Source organism: Phodopus roborovskii, unplaced genomic scaffold (assembly GCF_943737965.1).
Source record: "Phodopus roborovskii unplaced genomic scaffold, PHOROB, whole genome shotgun sequence".
Taxonomy (NCBI): domain Eukaryota; kingdom Metazoa; phylum Chordata; class Mammalia; order Rodentia; family Cricetidae; genus Phodopus; species Phodopus roborovskii.
The window spans coordinates 13,698,327-13,714,725 of record NW_026126418.1 but is presented as its reverse complement, the minus strand read 5'-3'; the positions used below and the strand labels follow the sequence as shown (position 1 = coordinate 13,714,725).

Sequence of the window (16,399 nt, the reverse complement as noted above, 5' to 3'; positions counted from 1 at the left end):
GGTGGGTCCCAGGCCTTGAGCGGGCTTTTCAGCTCCATTGATTTCCACTATGGAGTTCTGCTCACTGCATCCCAAGCTGAGGCCTATCCTGGGCTCCTCAGACCTGAACAAACAATTCATTCCATACACCTTGAAATGTTATCAGTGTGTGTGTATATGCACGTGTGGGCTGTTCTTCTGGCTTGCTTCCCTGGTAACAAGAAAGACAGGAAGACACCATTACAAAGAATGAACAGTTGCTTGTTTACTCTTGTGTCCTAGGGAGGAGTTGTGATTAGGAGCAGAGACACCATTACAAAGAATGAACAGTTGCTTGTTTACTCTTGTGTCCTAGGGAGGAGTTGTGATTAGGAGCAGTCATGACTTCCCATCCTGTACACTATTCACAACACAGGCATCTGCTGGTCCCAATCCCACTGAACAGAGGACAGCAACAGCCCAGAAAAACATCAGTTTAAACACCTTCCCACTGCCAGCAGGGAGGGCAGGAAACAGTCCTTCAAGGCCAAAGCCAAGTGACAAAATCCTACCGACAAATGGCACATGCACATTCAGTCTTCTGTGGCCCCACATGTCCAGGTCATAGGGACAGTGGCTGCTTGTGAGGCAGAGGCTTGTTCATATGGGCTGGGTACTTGGATCCTGAGTATGACAAGGAGAGGCATCTTCCACTACTTGAGATTGACCTTCAAGCACCTGCCGCACCCTTTGCATCCCTGAGAAGAAGTGAGGAGTGGTCAGCACTGAGGCTGCTGGGGTCAGAAGCAGGGGTGCCCTGAAGCTGTTGGAAGGCTGGGGGAGGAGGCTGCTCACCCAGACAGAGCCGGTTCTCCTTGTCTGAGAAGACGATCCGGAACCAGCCAGGTTCTTTGCACTCAAAGGCCTTACCAAATGACAGCAGCACCTTGTTATCCAAAAATCGGCGCCAGAGCAACACCTCCTCTTCAAATGTGCCTTGACGAAGGTACTGAGAAGGCAGAATAGCTCAGAATGTAGGAGAACCCTCCAGTGCTTTCACCTGCCAAATGGAGACTTGACATTCCCTAAACCCACACCTCCACCCTATTTACCTTTCTCAAGTCAACCCAGATGAAGAAGCCTGCCCCACGGCTCACGAAGGGGATCCCCAAGGCTTTGAGCTCCTCTGAGACATAGGTATGAGCAGCCTTGAGCCGGGTGTGGTTTTCTGGCAAGTACACCTGGGTGATCCAGTCTAAATGGAAGAGAAGTGGGAATATAAAACTCCCATGCAGCGTTGCATTAATCTAAATGCTAAAAGACAAAAAGACACAGCAGTCTGCACCACATGAGTCCTTCTGCTAACTGGCTGAGAGTCACAGGTTCAGAAGGGCTGAGCGGTGTTCAGTGTTCAGTACAAGGTACCTCTGGTCTAGGTACGCAGCTCTGAGAATGCCAGGTCCTGAACCACATTCAGGAGCCCAGGGTACAAAGTTCCTCAGGATGGAAACCAAGCCAAAGTTGTCTGCAGTTATAAAGTGATACTTAGAACCACATAGACTAAGGCCCTGATCCCAATGGGGCATCTGGCAAAATGCTGACTTCAGCAACTTCATCTCTCTGGTCCTCATAAATTTATTAACTTCTTGTAAGGGGTGCACAGCTCTATGGATTATAAAATTATAAAAGCACCACCCCAACCATGACTTGGAGTGACCCCAAAGACTATCCTTATGCTATTTAGACTTATACCACACCCTTCCCCGTGACTAACATGTTATACGTCATGACAGTTTTCACTCCCAAATTCAGCAAAAGTAGCCTCATAGGACATATATTCTCTTGAGCCTTGCTTCTCCTAACAGCGCAGTGTCTTTGGGAGAAGTCCATACTGCCATGGATTTTACTGCATCAGTATTCTACAGTGTGGAAAGGACACATCTGTGTGTCAACTTGTCTATAGAGTACTCTTTGAAGTTGAGGGTGATTATGAAGACACCAGCCATTAGCATTCATGTAGGGATTTTTGTGTGACCATGAGGGTTCCACATTTAAGGCTGTGGCTGCTGGGTCATTTGGTAGGTGTGTTGAGAGGAAAGTGCTGAACTGGTTTCCACTATGGCCAAACCATCTTCTGTCCCCACCATCGATGTAAGAGCGAGTGTCCTGGCTGTCCCACCTGCCTTATCAACATTCAGTTTTACCACTGCTTCTAAAACTATTTAGGCTATTAGACTGGGCGTTTGGTATCTGGTCCTCCTTTTCCTCGCCTGTAAAACAAAGGGGAACCGTACAGGAATTCTTCTTGGGACCCTAGGGAGGAGCATCTGGAAGGCTCAAGGAGCAGCCAGTTACAGGAGGAGCTCTGCCATCTGAATTCACTGCTGGAGGCAGGGACAGATCAGATTCCTAGGGGCAGAGAGCTCTTTGTCATATTGACATGTCCTCAGTATCAGTACCCTCTGATCTCTGTGTTCACAGTAAATAAATTTTCGTTTTTGAAGGTGGAATCTTGCTATATTGCCCAGGCTAGCCTGGAAACTCCTGACCTGGAAGGATCCTCCTGCTTCAGTCTCCCAAGTAGCTAGAAGTACAGATGTATAGCACTGCATCTGGCCAGTGAGCTTACCTTAGCCAAGAGCCATGTATTGTTCTAACCAAATGACAGGTCATACTCAGCCTGCCAGACTAGAACCATTATCAGCCCTACTCTACAGATGAGGGGGTGAAGAAATGTGCTACATATGCAGCAAACTAGTGACTGAGTACAGTCTAAACCCAGAAATGATACTGCCAGATGTCACCTAAGTTCCTCCGTAGAAGAGGCAACTATGACCCCAACAAGTCCCATGCACATCACAGCCCCACTCCCCTTTCAAGTCCCTAGACTCAGACAGTCACCATGGTCCCGGAGCAGCTGTGCCATCTGGTATTGGACCAGGCCACTGAGGCCATGATAGCGACAGAGGGAGGCCACGGCAGTAGCCACATGCTGGTTTTCTGTGTACAGTATGCCAAAGCGGAGCCCAGACATCCCGAAGTCCTATAAGAAGACACATGATAGGCCATGGCCAACCCTCATAGAAGAAACTGATTCCACTCCCTCCCACCCAAACTAGCCAGGAACTCACCTTGCTGGTGGCCCACATCACATGTGTCCTCTGGGGGTCCGGTAGCCTACAGAGAGGAGAACATGGAGACATAAGCAACACAGAGCCAGAAGATCACAGAAATGCAAATGGAAATGTAGATGGATAGATGAAACTGGGTCTTGTGTCTGAACCACTGATTCGCATGCTTCCCTTAGAATGGGGGTCAGCAAACAGCCTGCAACCTACTTCTATAACTATCATTACATCAGAACGCAGCCAAGCTCACTGGTTCATATGTCTGTGGTTGAGCTGAGTGAGAAACCATGAGGCCTGACCTCTGAGCTGGAAAATATCTCTAACATTACTTCCCCAAAAGGCTTTTCTAACCAACTCCAGGACATCAGGCCAAAATAGACCCTCTCATAGCTCCTCAGCCTCCTCCATTTTAGCACTCCTTGCTACTATCATGGGAATTGATAGCTGTGTCTTTAGCTGCTGAGACCTTTTCCTAGGTAAAAATAAGATGGATGGATGGGTAGATGGATGGACAGACAGAAGGATTGACAGATGGATGAAACTGGAGCTGCTCTGAGCGATGAAGGAAACAAGAGTTCAGCTCCCCCAGACCCAATACTTCTTCAAATAATGTCAAGGCCTCTCCTTGGAACTCTTGGAAATGCCCTAGAATAATCTGAAGACCCCTGATCTACCAAATCCCTCCTAGCCTGAGGACCACTGAGATCCAATAGACATTAATGGAACTTCCCTGGGGCAGACCATGCCCTGTAGGCTGATGCAGAGAGAGGCTGGGGAAGCTGAGGAATAGTTAGGGGCTGGTAGAATCAGCTACACCAGGAGCCTCACCTTTCCAGGCTCAGGACACTGTGGTACCCAAGAGACTCTTCAAACACGGAGAGCATGTAAACCTCATCCATGATCACATGCAGCTGGTGCCTGCAGTGGACAGGCAGGAAAGAGGGAACCAAAGCATGTTACCCAGTGTTGAGCAGCAGTATGTCAGAAACCCAGAGGACCATAGGCTGGCCACCAAACTAGCTTGTCGCAGGAATACCCCACTTTGGTCTATATTTTTTACAAACAGGAAGCTGTGCACATGAAGCAGAAGACTCTAAAGCATTTGAAGCACTGAGGGAGTGGGGACAGGAGGCACCCTTGGTGTCCTCCATAAATGGACTCAGATTCATGTCTATTCCCACTCCGAGGCTCTGTCAAGCAGGGATGATAATAGTGTTCATTTCCATGGGGTTGCCGTGATGAGTACCATAGACACAGTACATAAAGTGCTCAGTTGGGAAGATGGCCCAGGCAGCAAAGTGCTGCCTTGCAAACAAGACCCAAGTCTGATGCCCAGAACCTGTTAAAAAGGCAGACCCAGTGGCATGTACTTACAATGCCAATGCTTGAGAAGTGAAGGCAAGTGGATCCCATGGGCAGTAGAGGGGGAGTTTGCCGGCCAGACAGTCTAGTATACTTGACCAGTGAAACTCTTTCTCAGAAACTACTAGAAGGCATCTAAGGAATGACCTCTGTAATCCACATTCACACATGCACATGAACAAAGGTAAACATACAATTAAATAATAAACTGGTCAGCATGGTCCTGGCCGTAGAGTGTTATTGCTGCTGCTTTAAGAAGACAGGGAGACACCAAAGCAGTGGGCTAAGAAGGTATAAGGACCTGCCCAAGACTCTTGTCTGCCCATTTCATGGGTAGACATAACTCACCTCGTGGCAAATCCCAGGAACTCCTGTAGCTCTTCAGGGGAGTAGATATCACCCAGAGGATTCTGGGGGTTGATGAGGATGAGGCCTTTAACCTTGACGCCCTGAAACCATCCATAGAGGTATTACAGTGTCCCTGTGACCCCAGAGCCTTACAAACCTACTGGATGAGGCTAATAGCTGGCTGGCTATCTGGGAAGCATGACAGGGACACTCTCATGACCCGACCAGGAGCAAATGAGTAGGATGGGAGTTATGTCTGCTGTGTTGTGCCAACTATGGAAAGGAAGCAGGCAGAAAATGGGGAAATGTGCTGGCAGAGAGGCTGCTTGTGTGGGTAGAATTCTAAGTGGGAGTTCAGGACTTTCACAGTTTCTGGAGTGAGCACTTGGCAGCTTGAATGACAAAGGCAAATGCCTCAGATGCTGAAAATGGGTGGAAAGCAAACACAGGAACTTGAGTCTCTGCCTTTATTGTGGAGCCCCTCAAAAGAGCAGGATCACCCCTCAAATTGCCAGAGACACTTATTAAACTATAGATTCCCATGATCCACATTTGACCCTGAAGCAGAAACAAAGAGATTGGGATGGGGGTGTCCTTTTCAATTATCATACTGTCATGGCTTGAATTAGAATGGCCCCCATAGGCTCATAAGTGTGAATGCTTGGTCTTTAGTGGAACTGTTTGGGAAGGATGAGGAAGGTGTGGCCTTGTTGGAGGAGTTATATCGCTTGGGATAATATTTGAGGCTTCAAAAACCCAGTGTCTCTCTGCCTGCTGCCTACAGACCAGGATGTAAAGCTCTCAGCTACTGCTATAGTGCCCTGCCCTGCCTGTCTGCTTCCTGCTATGATGATTAGGGACTAACTCCCTAAAACTGAAAGCAAACCTCCAATTAAATGCTTCCATGTATGAGTTAGCATGGTCATGGTGTCTCTTCACAGCATTAGAACAGTAACTAAGACACAAACATTCACTGAAAGCAATAATGGGCTTCCCTCTTGACATTTTCATAGGTGTGTGTGTGTATGTGTGTGTGTGTGTGTGCTTTGATCTTATCCATCCACCTTTATTACCCTTTCTTGTGAAGCTTCCTGGTTTTCTGCACACTGTGGTTTCAGGGTCATTTTCTAATGGGAAGTCCCTCCATAGACACAGGATTCTGTCTGACTGCCCCTCCCCGCCACCTCAAAAATGGTTCTATAACCCCTCCCCATATGCCTTTATCAACATTACAAGTCCAACTCCCAAGAGATGAACGGTCCAGCCCCTGCTGGGACCCACCCACTCCCAGCCCTGGATTTGACTGAATCCCCAGACCTCAGAATTAACTCCTTGCAGGGCCATCTCCAGTTTCTCCACTGTGAGCTGGAAGGGACGTGTGTTCAGTCCAGTTACCTGGGGAAAGACCCACCAAAGGCAGGAGCCAAATTCAGTGCCCCACCCCCCACCCCAAACTTGGACTTTTGGGTCTCTCCTCCCCTATCATCTCTAGTCTCCTGGGTACAGCCTCTGGAAAATGGGAGGGGTCACTTCCCTTTCTGCCTTCCACCTTGCCCTTTACATCAGGGACATCTCTTATCACTCAGATTTCTGGCAGAGGCAGCACAGCTTCTCTGATTGGCTCTCAGGACTTCCAAGGCCTGAACTTCTCCCTTTGCACCCTCTCATTTCTGGGGCTAATTTTTGGCTTTTCTATGGAGCCAGACATCTTGAAGCATGAGCCTGGAGCTTCCAGAGTGTCCAGGCAGAGCCATCCATGTGACAACAGAAGGCTCCACTTCCATTTCCCAGTATCCCCCAAAGCCCTTAGCACGACTTCCTTCAGTTCCACCCACAAACTCAGACCCAGTAAGCCCTTGTCTACAGGCTACCCAAATGCAAGAACTGGAAGGCAGGCACTCTTACCTTGCTGTCCAGGTAGACATAGGCCAGTCGGACATTGCCATAGAGATAGACATGCTGGGTAATGGCTCCATAGTAAGGGGTGGGGATCAGGAGAGCCTCTAGAGGAAGGAGCAGGTAGCCCATTAGCCTCTGGCTTAGATACTGAGACACTCATCACAAGCCCCACTGCTCTTCCAAGCCTCTGTCATCCCTGGGAAATATCTGCAGCATATTGTTGTTCCTCTCAACTCCCAAAACCTGAAAGCTTGGATCCCCTATAGTCAGGCTTTCTAACATACATGCTCACTTAAAATGGGATCACATCCAGATAAATCCACTATAAGCTGAAAATATAAAAAATGCATTTCATATACCTAACCTCCTGAGCATCCCAGCTTAGTTACCTGGGACAGGGCAGAATATTGGTGCTGACTCAAGATCTCATGGTAGCCTACATATGGAGTGGGGAGTTCACTGACACTGCCCAGTATTGCAAAAAAAAAAAAAAAAAATCACACAGCAATAGCCAGAGAACCTGTCACAATTCAAAACCCCTGAGACTAGGAATGTAGCTCAGAAGAGAGAGGCCTGGCCTTGCCTACATGAAGCCCTAGGTCTCATCCTCAGCACCACATCTGCAATGCTGCACTCAGGATGTGGGGGAAGGAGATGAGAAGTTCAAGGTCATCCTCAGTTACATAGTGAGTTCAATCAAGGCTACCCTGAGCTCATGAGACCCTGTCTTTAAAATAGGTGGTGGGGGTGGGGGTAGCTCAGTGGCTCAAAACACTGGCTGCTCCTCCAGAGAACCTGGGTTTGATTCCCAGCACCCACATGATGGCTCACAAGTGGCTGCAGCTCCAGTTCCAGGGGATCTAGCCACCACAGGCACCAGGCAACGCAAAGACACATCCAGGCAAAAGCACCCATACACAAAAAACAATAAAATTAATATAAATAAATATTTTTAATAAGAGAGAGAAACTGACAGAGTTTCTATTGAGTTTGCACAGCTTTCACACCATTGGAAGCTGAAAGTCCCTGTCCATCCACTGTGTGTCAAAGCCTCTGCTAACACTGATCTCTTAACCTGTGCTAAACAGGCTCACCACCATGCTCTGAAGTAAGCACTATTGTCAGTGAACTTTATAGACCAGGGTACTGATGCTTATAGAGAGAGTCCCTGTATTTGACTGTCCTAGAATAGATAAAAAAAAAAAAAACTGTCTATCATAGTCTCACAGCAAATCATCCTTCAGGGTTCAAGTCCTGGTGATTTTTCTGTTAATGTGACTTTGAAAAGCTACTTAACCTTTGGGCCTTGGTCTTCTCACCTCTAAAATGGGTCTAGTCAAAGAATCCACATCATAGAGGTGCTGTGTAAAGACACAGGGCCTAGCCTGGAATGCAGTATGTGGTGACAGCATGTGACCAGTGTTAACCTACTTGTTAGGCTCTCATGAGCAGGCCTCTGTTCCTTACAACAAATGACCCGTGGCCACAACCAGCTCTTAACACGCTGTCTCTTAGAGCAGGCTGCCTGTCTATTCAGTAGTTATTCAATTCTCTTCCTTGCTAAGAGAAAAGTATGATTTTTGTTTAGTTTGGTTTGCTTGGTTGTTTTGTTTGTTTGTTTGAAAGAGGACCAGCAATATGTCCAAGTCAGGCCTTCCCCAGCCATTCTGTGAACCAGCTTGGTTGAAGCTGACACTGGCTCCCTTAGGCACCTTTGCCAGGGACTCCTTTAGGTTCACAAGTAATTTCTATTCAGTGAAAGGGTCCCACTGATAGGAGAGACACTGGCTTGTTGGAACTGTCTTTCTCTTCTTGCTATAAGACATAGTGTCAGAGAAGGGTGTGACAAGGACCTGGTGAACAGGAAGGGAAAGCTAAAGAACTCAGAGGAAACAGGACCCTGATCTCATCTAAATCTCCCTGAGAATTGTAGTCCCAGATTTCTGGTCAAGCCACTCACTTAAGGATCCCGTAATTTCCTATATTCTCCTGTAGCTGAAGGCATCCTGATGCAGCTCTGATGCCAGGCGACTGGGATCATAGCCCAGCACAGCCATGGTACAAAGCCAGGGGGTGGGGCACGGAGTCCACTTACCTCCTGCCTCACACAGCACTGTGGCCAGGGCCGAAAAGAGAGAGGCACAGCCATTCAGAACAACCACCTGGGGGTGACAAGAGACAAGGTGGCCCTGTCAGAGGCAGAGAGGAGCAAGGACCAGGGCAAGGGCCAAGCCTCTCCCCATTGCCCTGGGGATCCATCCTGAAGAAGGTCTCTCTTGGTTCTCAGCCAAGCTTATTTCTGAGGACCCTACTCTTGATCAAGTGAACAAGAAACAGAACGATCACTCTAGGGGGTCTCTCATAAAGGTGAGGAGGTCAAGAAGTCCACAGCACAATAGGGTTGGGATGTAAAACTAGATGAAAGGCAGACCCCAAGCGCCCTCCAACCTAAGGAAGGAGTAACTCACGTTCTCTGGTTTGAGGGGTGCTGGGCTCTTACAGTAGAGAGACAAGAAACGTGCCACTTCTTCCCGGAGGCTAGGATAGACCAATGTGCAACACTTGTCAGAGGGTTCTCAGCCCAGTCTACTCCAGAGCCCTCTGGGAACCCCACAGGTGGCTGGATGCCACAGCTCCGTCCTCCCATTCCAGGAGGTGAATGTGGCAGGCACTTGTCTCCACTGCAGCACACCCTCCCCATCCAGCCACAAAGTATTCACTCTGAGTGGTTCTAGAACACCCAGCCCCACCCTCTCAATCAGGAGACAGATGAAAACTAATGCTACATAGATCTAGCTGGTGATAGCTGATAATAAACCTCATCATAATAGGAACTGTTACCATGGCTCCTACTGAGTTTCAACATTACACAAATGTAATTTGGAGAAGTTCCATGGTGACTATCATTCCCATTTTACAAAGAAACAGAGGTTTGGGAGAATTAAATCACTTGCTGGTGAGAGGCAGAGTTCATGAACAAGCCCAGCAGCCTGTCCCAGGTTACCATCCTGATAACCCTTTTCTAAGACTATGAGCTTTGTAATACATCTCGGGTCAGGTCCTGCTGGGTCACTAATCCTGAGAACAGTTTCTGACCCCCAGCAAATAATCAGTATACAGCAATCTATCATCCCTTGACCCATCTTACTATTGAGAGTGAGTCCCAGCCAGTTCCCCAGATACCATCTGTCATCTCTAAAGCTACTAGAAAATCAAGGACAGTCTCCTCACTCACCTCAGACTTAGGGTCATGGGATCCAAGCTGGGAACTCCAGGATGGATCTGGGCCTGGCAGGACAGCCCCTGATCACCAGGTCTCCACAACTATGTTCAGCCTACAGCCAGCTCCCTCATTCTGCCTCTACTGATATTGTGGACAGAACAATTCTTTGTTGAGAAACTTCCCTGTGCTTTGTAGGTTTAACAGCACATCCTTGACCAGCAGAACTTTCTCCCAATTATACCAACCAGAAATGTGTCCAGGCACTATGGTACCATCCTGGGGTCAGCATCGCCTCATATTGAGACCCACCAGCCTGTGGCAACTACTTACAACAAATGTCCCCTCCAGTCAGGGTACTGCAGCAGGGATGGCTCCACGTGAAGCATGTCACTCTGTGTCAGCTGGGGACACAAAGGAAACAGGAGCAAGGCTGAGGGCCAGCACTGCCATCCGAATCTGCACAGCATGAAGGCCTTCAGAACCTTTGGTTTTTTGTGCTTCTCAGGGAAAGTGACAGGAGTACAGGACAGCACTCCCGGCATTTCACAGACAAGCAAATCAAGGCTCACAAAGTGAAGGCAAGACCACCAAGCTAGCAAGTGGCAGGGCTAAAACCGTATCCAGAACTTCCGACTCTGGCTCGGGGTGGGGAGGGCACACTGCTCCATTTTCCCAGAGGTCAGAGGAGGCTCCAGAGCTGGCTGGTGTGAACTTGGCCTTAGCTCCAACTTTAGAGGGGACGCAGGACACTGTCTCCTGCAGGTCCTGCTCAACCTCACCCTCTGTATACGGCAGCAAATTTTACACCATCCCTTGAATAGGCAGGTACTTGATTAGTGACACTGGAGCATCATGGCTATAAGGTCAAAGAGAGCCATTACCAGTGTCCTTGGGCAAGGGAACCAGAAAAATTGGAACCATCTACTTCTCTAAGCCTGGGTCCAGACATTTCTCTCCCTCCTGTTGCACCCTATAACAGGTTCAACATCAAAGCCAATGATATTGGTGGCTACACACCACTTACTAGGTCACTAGTCTGAACTGTAAGACTCATAAAAGTAAGTATTAATAGAGGCCAATAATTATGTATTTATTACCAGCTGAAATGGTCATATTTTAGATATATTGAAATATTACTGAAATCAATTTTAGTTATTTTTACTTTTGGAGAATTGAGACATGCTCTTGCCATGTAGCCCTGGTTCTCTTGGCACTTACACTGAAGCCCAAGACGGCCCTAGACTCACAGCACTCCTCCTGACTCAGCTTCTTGGGTACTGGGTTCAATCCCCAGCCCCTACATGGTAGCTCACAACCATCTGTAACTATAGTTCCAGAGTGCCAGACTCCTTCTTCTGGCCTTAGCAGGCACTGGGCATGTACCTGGCGCACACACGTATGCAAGCAAAACACCCATATACATAAAATATATTTTAAACAGAAATCTGATGAAATTTTAAGGAATTTTACAAACTGGATTAGAAACAGCCATAGAAGCCAGGCTTGATGGTGCAGCCTGTAATCCCAGCCACACCTGAGGCTAAGGTAGGAGAATTATAAATCCAAGGCCCATCTGGCAGAATAATTCAACATCAGCCTGAGCGACTTAGACCTTGACTTAGAATAAAAAGGTAAGGTGGTTTAGCTTGCCTAGACTGTGTAAGTGCTAGGTTCAATCCCCAGTGAAGAAAAAAATAATTGACAGGAGGGAAGAGAAAAGGAAGGAAGAGGAGGGGAGGGAAAGGAAAGGGGAAGGGAGGGGAGAGAAAAAGAGAGTGGGGGAGGGAACAGGAGGGGAGAGGATGGAAGGGAGAGAAGGGGAGGAAAGGAAAAGAGAGGAGAGGAGAGGAAGGAGAGAGGAGAGGAGGGGAAGGGAGTGGAGGGGAAGTGGAGTTAGTCTCAAGGCAAACTTGGAATCCATGTCTCCCAGCTCTTACTGGTGGGGACCCCTGAGGCATGCAGCAAGCTACTGTGGCAAAGGATTCAAGAAGCCCCTGGTGGTTGCAGCCCTAGTACTCACCCGCCTAGACAGAAGGTCAAAGCAGAGTTTGTTCTCACTGGTGCCCAAGTTAATGATGCCCTGCAGACAAAGTGGAGAGGCAGGGTGAGCAGGACAAAGGAATGCCAACAAAGAGCCTGGGGAAGCCACAGTCGGCAAAGTGGGCACCAATCCACCCTCCTACCACTCTCTCTGTCTTTCCTCACTGGGCTCCAAAATCCCACCTCCCATTTCCAACACTGTCTAAGCTTTCCCACAAGCCCCGCAGGAAGCACTCTTTGAGTCTTGGGGTCCCACATCTCTTTCCACCACTCCCCTGCCCTTAGAAAACCACTCAATTTCTGCTCCACTGCACGGGGATGAGCTCTAGCTCCCTGGGGGCAAATTCCAGAAACATTATTATAGAATGAAAGGAGCTGCATACTATAAATCACACTCTGTTAGGACCAAAAACAAGGGTGAGGTGCTCAGGAGACCCCCTCCCCCATGTCAGTGTAAATTATTCCCTAGGAGGTCCAGCTAACAGGGCATAACCTGTTTTGGGACATTAACCCAGAAGGTGTTAATCCTAACAGGAGACACAGACTCCTGATCCCTGCCTTATGTGGCGAGTGAAAGAAGCAGAAAAGACAAATCAATTAAACTTGAACAAGCTGAGAGTTCGACAAATAAAAGGCAATGCTCTGTTTCCTCCAGACACAGCCATCCCATCTCCAAATCCTACAGCCCTACAGTCACAGCACATTCAGTCAGCCACTTGCTATGCCCCACTGCTGAGAGCCTAGTGTAAGTCCAGATTCCTGCCCAGATCACTGCCATAGCTCCTACCTCCTAGCTTGTCCACTCCCTCACCTGCCACCGGGTTTCCATATGGAAGTCCAAGATGTCTTAAAAAAAAAAAACCTGAAATTGCATCATGCATGATGCTCTTCTCCTGAATACTTTCTACCTACCCCTGTCTACAGAAAGAACTGTCACCATGTCCCATGAGGCCCTACAACACCCATAGCCTTTCTGACCACATCACCCACCAGTCTGGCTTTACCACTGGTTCCTTTGCTGACCCTTGATCTGATCAGGCATAGTTCCCACCTGGGGCCTTTGTACTAGTTATTCTCTCTGCTGCACAGCTCCTGGTAGCCTCTACCCTGGCACCCTGGGTAAGAGACTGAGTCTGCCAACTGCTCCTGATAGAAAGAACATGCAAAAATGATGGGATGTCACTTCTAAGGTTGGGTCATAAAAGTGTGTAGCATCCATCTTAGGTTCTCATGATCTCTCGTTCGTCTTGCGTCATCTGCTCCACAGGGAGTTAGATGCCATATCTGAGGCAGTTCCAGGAAAAAGTCCATGTGGAGAGGTACAGGTGGCCACCAGGAGCCACAGAAGTGAGTTTGGAGATGGAACCTCTCACCTGTCCAAGTCCCACCACCCAGACAAGCTTTCAGATGCGATCACAGCACCAGCTTCAGGGTAATGCAACAGAAAGTACTGGTCCTCAACTCCAGCAACTGGAAAATGTTTGCTAGGTAAGTTGTTGAGATTTGGGGTGATTTGTTACAGCAATGGATAATTAACACAATCTCTCACTTTTTTCTTCAAGCCTCTGTTCTAATGTCACCCAATTAAAATAGCCTTCAATGACATCCTATGTCAAACAGCAGCATTTCTCAGCAGACCATCATCATCTGTCCACCTCATGCTGCCTTCACTTTCTCCATAGTGCCTAACAATAAATGTTATATGTATTTTTCATCTATCTATCTCAACTAAAATATAAATACATACAGAAAGGTTTGACTTTTGCTCACTGTTATGACACCAGTACCTAGAATAGTTGCTGATACCTGGTGGATGCTCAACAGATTAAAACTATTAATAAGGGTTATTGTACAGTTCTTTGCCAAATTATTATGTATAATAGAGTATGGTCATCATGACAGATGATATTAATAATAATAGCATCCTATATGTATTTATCAAGCATCCTATATGACAAACATTAATTTCACAATCCTAGTCTCATGTCTACACAGCAGACATTACCAGCCCATCTCAGAGATGACCTGCCTACACAGCAGACATTACCAGCCCATCTCAGAAATGAACGGCCTACAGAGGCAACATTACAGCCCTCTTGAAGCTAGAGCATCATAACTCCAACCTGACAAGAGCAAGCTGGGTGCTGGATGCCCTGCCGCTAGTTTGCTCTTGGGTCCCAGTGGGAAGGGGTCTTCACTCACACTGGGGTTCTTGTCCTCATCATACTCATCCATGTGGTAGGTTCTGTAGCCCTCCTCAGCTGAGTCCCAGAACCATTTGATGACTCTTCCTCTAGAGGACAGGCAGGAGCTGTCAGAGGAAAACATGGCCATGGGGTCACCCACTCCATAGAGTCTGGGCTGTTTCCGGTCTGGCTTTCTGAGGCATTCTCCTTGCAGAACATCACCATGGCCACTGTCCATGTCCCGAGCAGAGGTTGAGTCTGAAGGTGTAGTAGATGCCGTGGATTCCCTCTGAGGAAGAGAGAACATCTACCAAAACACAAATGTACAGGCCTGGTGAAGGGCTTCTGCTCATCCTTTTTGTGTGTGTGTGTGTGTGTGTGTGTGTGTGTGTGTGTGTGTGTGTGTGTATGTGTGTGTCTGTTTGTCTGTCTGTCTGTCTGTCTGCCTGTCTTTCTATATGTAGGCTCAAGAACAGCCTCTGGTATTGTTCTGGGAATTTTCCACCATGTTCTTCTGAGACAGGGTCTCTCCCTAAGCCTGGTGTTTGCAGACTGGGTTAGACTGGCTAGCCAGTAAAGCCCAGAAACTTGCCTGTCTTCACCTCCCCATCTCTGGGATTATGAGAGTGCATATCTGGCTATTTTTATGTGGGTTCTGGGGATAAAATTCAGGTCTTCATGACTACAAGGCAAGAAAAGATTTTAATGACTGGACACTTTATAACCAGGGCTGGTTACCCAGTCTTCCCCCCTCCCCCCCCCCCCAACACCCTGAGGTCGCCTTGAACTCTTGGGCACAAGTGATTTCCTTTCTCAGCCTCCAGAGGAGCTGAGACTAAAGTGACCTCCACACAGATATCTCCCTCTTTTTTGAAAGTTTGTCTGCTCATCCCCCTTGTTCCTATCAAGTTAAACACTTCAACAAATAAATCTATTAAGGATCTATGGATACCACACTATGCTTGCTACATATAAATAACTTTAATCTACTGTAGCATTAGCTTGCTCCATTTCTGCATCTGTTTCTCATTCTGCAGCTTCGGGGTCACCAACAATCTTTCCCTACCCTTACTTACCTCAATTTCAAAACACCAGGCTATTTTCCAAGCAGATCACTGCCCTGGTGCTGGATCTCTTGTGTGACAGATGATCTGGAACTGGTGGGAACCAGTGGGAGGGGATAGTAGGGGGTCACAAATGCACTCCCAACTCCACCACAAAGGAGGCAAGAGCCCCAGAGGAGGGTCTCCTAGCTGCCAACAACATAGGAGCTTCCTAAGCAGCCCTCATTCGTGCCTCACTTATGCTCTGGTGGGACCAATACCCACCTCAAAAGGCAACCGTGAGGATCTGAGAGCGACAAAGTACTTATACCAAATCCTGGCTGGTGGCCAAATGAGTCACTGAAATATGAGTCACTCTATCACAAATGCTCTCGATTTCCCTGTCTTCAGGTACAAGTCTTACTTGATGGAAAGGATGGCTGATGATAAATGGGGACCCAGAAACTGCCACGCTGTCAATTTTGCTTTGTAAATCTCGGGGCCTCCTCAAAGTAGCGGGACTTCGGGGAAACACACAGCTCCACAACAGCCCTGCCGGGGCTTGGGTGGGCGCAGCCAGAACCCAGCAGGAACGAAAGGCAGTGGGGGGGGGGGGGGGACTCAATCCCGCCTAGCGATCTAGCCAGCCCAGTGCTTGCAACCAAGGCAAAGTGTGGTCTGCAAGGCCCGCCCGCGTTTTCCTGGCTCTCAGAGCCTGTGTGACTGCACTCAGGACTTCCAGACCCAAAACCTGTATCAGTCAAGAGCACTGGGCAGCCAAGCCGGCTCCTTTGGTTCACAAAGGGAAGGGATCGCACCTACTTTGGGCTTCAGCTTTCGGGTTTGGCGCGCGATATCCTCTGGGCCCGACTTCCGGATCGCTGGGCCAGCCTGCCCCCTGGCGACCAGAAGAGGATGTAGGGGAAGGAGCCTGCGCCCTCCCTCCAGAGTGCAGGTTTGGAAGCTCTGGGCTTCAACTCCTCTAGAAACAGGAGTCTGAACTAGGAGAAGGAGTAGGGACAGAGGGATAGAGATCTTGGCCAAGACAAGACCATGTCCTCTCCGTTTCTTCTCTCATTGGCCTGAGCTCAGATCCCTAGCATTTTGGAAATCCTTGGTTAGAGCCATGTGATCATGGAAGTTTCTTCCCGGTTAAGGAAAATAAAAAATAAATTAATTAATTTTAAAAAAGGAAGGTATCCTCTTAAAACA

At 48.2% G+C, this 16,399-nt stretch overlaps 1 protein-coding gene across 1 annotated transcript in view; it reads right to left on the bottom strand.

Moving 5' to 3' along the window:
- Positions 1–292: 292 nt before the first annotated feature.
- Accs (1-aminocyclopropane-1-carboxylate synthase homolog (inactive)) overlaps positions 293–16,399 on the bottom strand; it is a 31,244-nt gene continuing 15,137 nt past the window's right edge. The window contains exons 2-15 of the mRNA XM_051184123.1: positions 14,161–14,177; positions 11,939–11,998; positions 10,249–10,319; positions 9,164–9,233; positions 8,791–8,857; positions 6,702–6,799; positions 6,114–6,191; positions 4,797–4,897; positions 3,915–4,004; positions 3,090–3,135; positions 2,860–3,001; positions 1,071–1,213; positions 814–967; positions 293–716 (exon numbers count right to left, since the gene is read on the bottom strand). Coding sequence (XP_051040080.1) covers positions 619–716; positions 814–967; positions 1,071–1,213; positions 2,860–3,001; positions 3,090–3,135; positions 3,915–4,004; positions 4,797–4,897; positions 6,114–6,191; positions 6,702–6,799; positions 8,791–8,857; positions 9,164–9,233; positions 10,249–10,319; positions 11,939–11,998; positions 14,161–14,177 — 1,235 coding nt within the window. The 3' untranslated portion in view covers positions 293–618. The remainder of the gene's footprint in view (positions 717–813; positions 968–1,070; positions 1,214–2,859; positions 3,002–3,089; positions 3,136–3,914; positions 4,005–4,796; positions 4,898–6,113; positions 6,192–6,701; positions 6,800–8,790; positions 8,858–9,163; positions 9,234–10,248; positions 10,320–11,938; positions 11,999–14,160; positions 14,178–16,399) is intronic.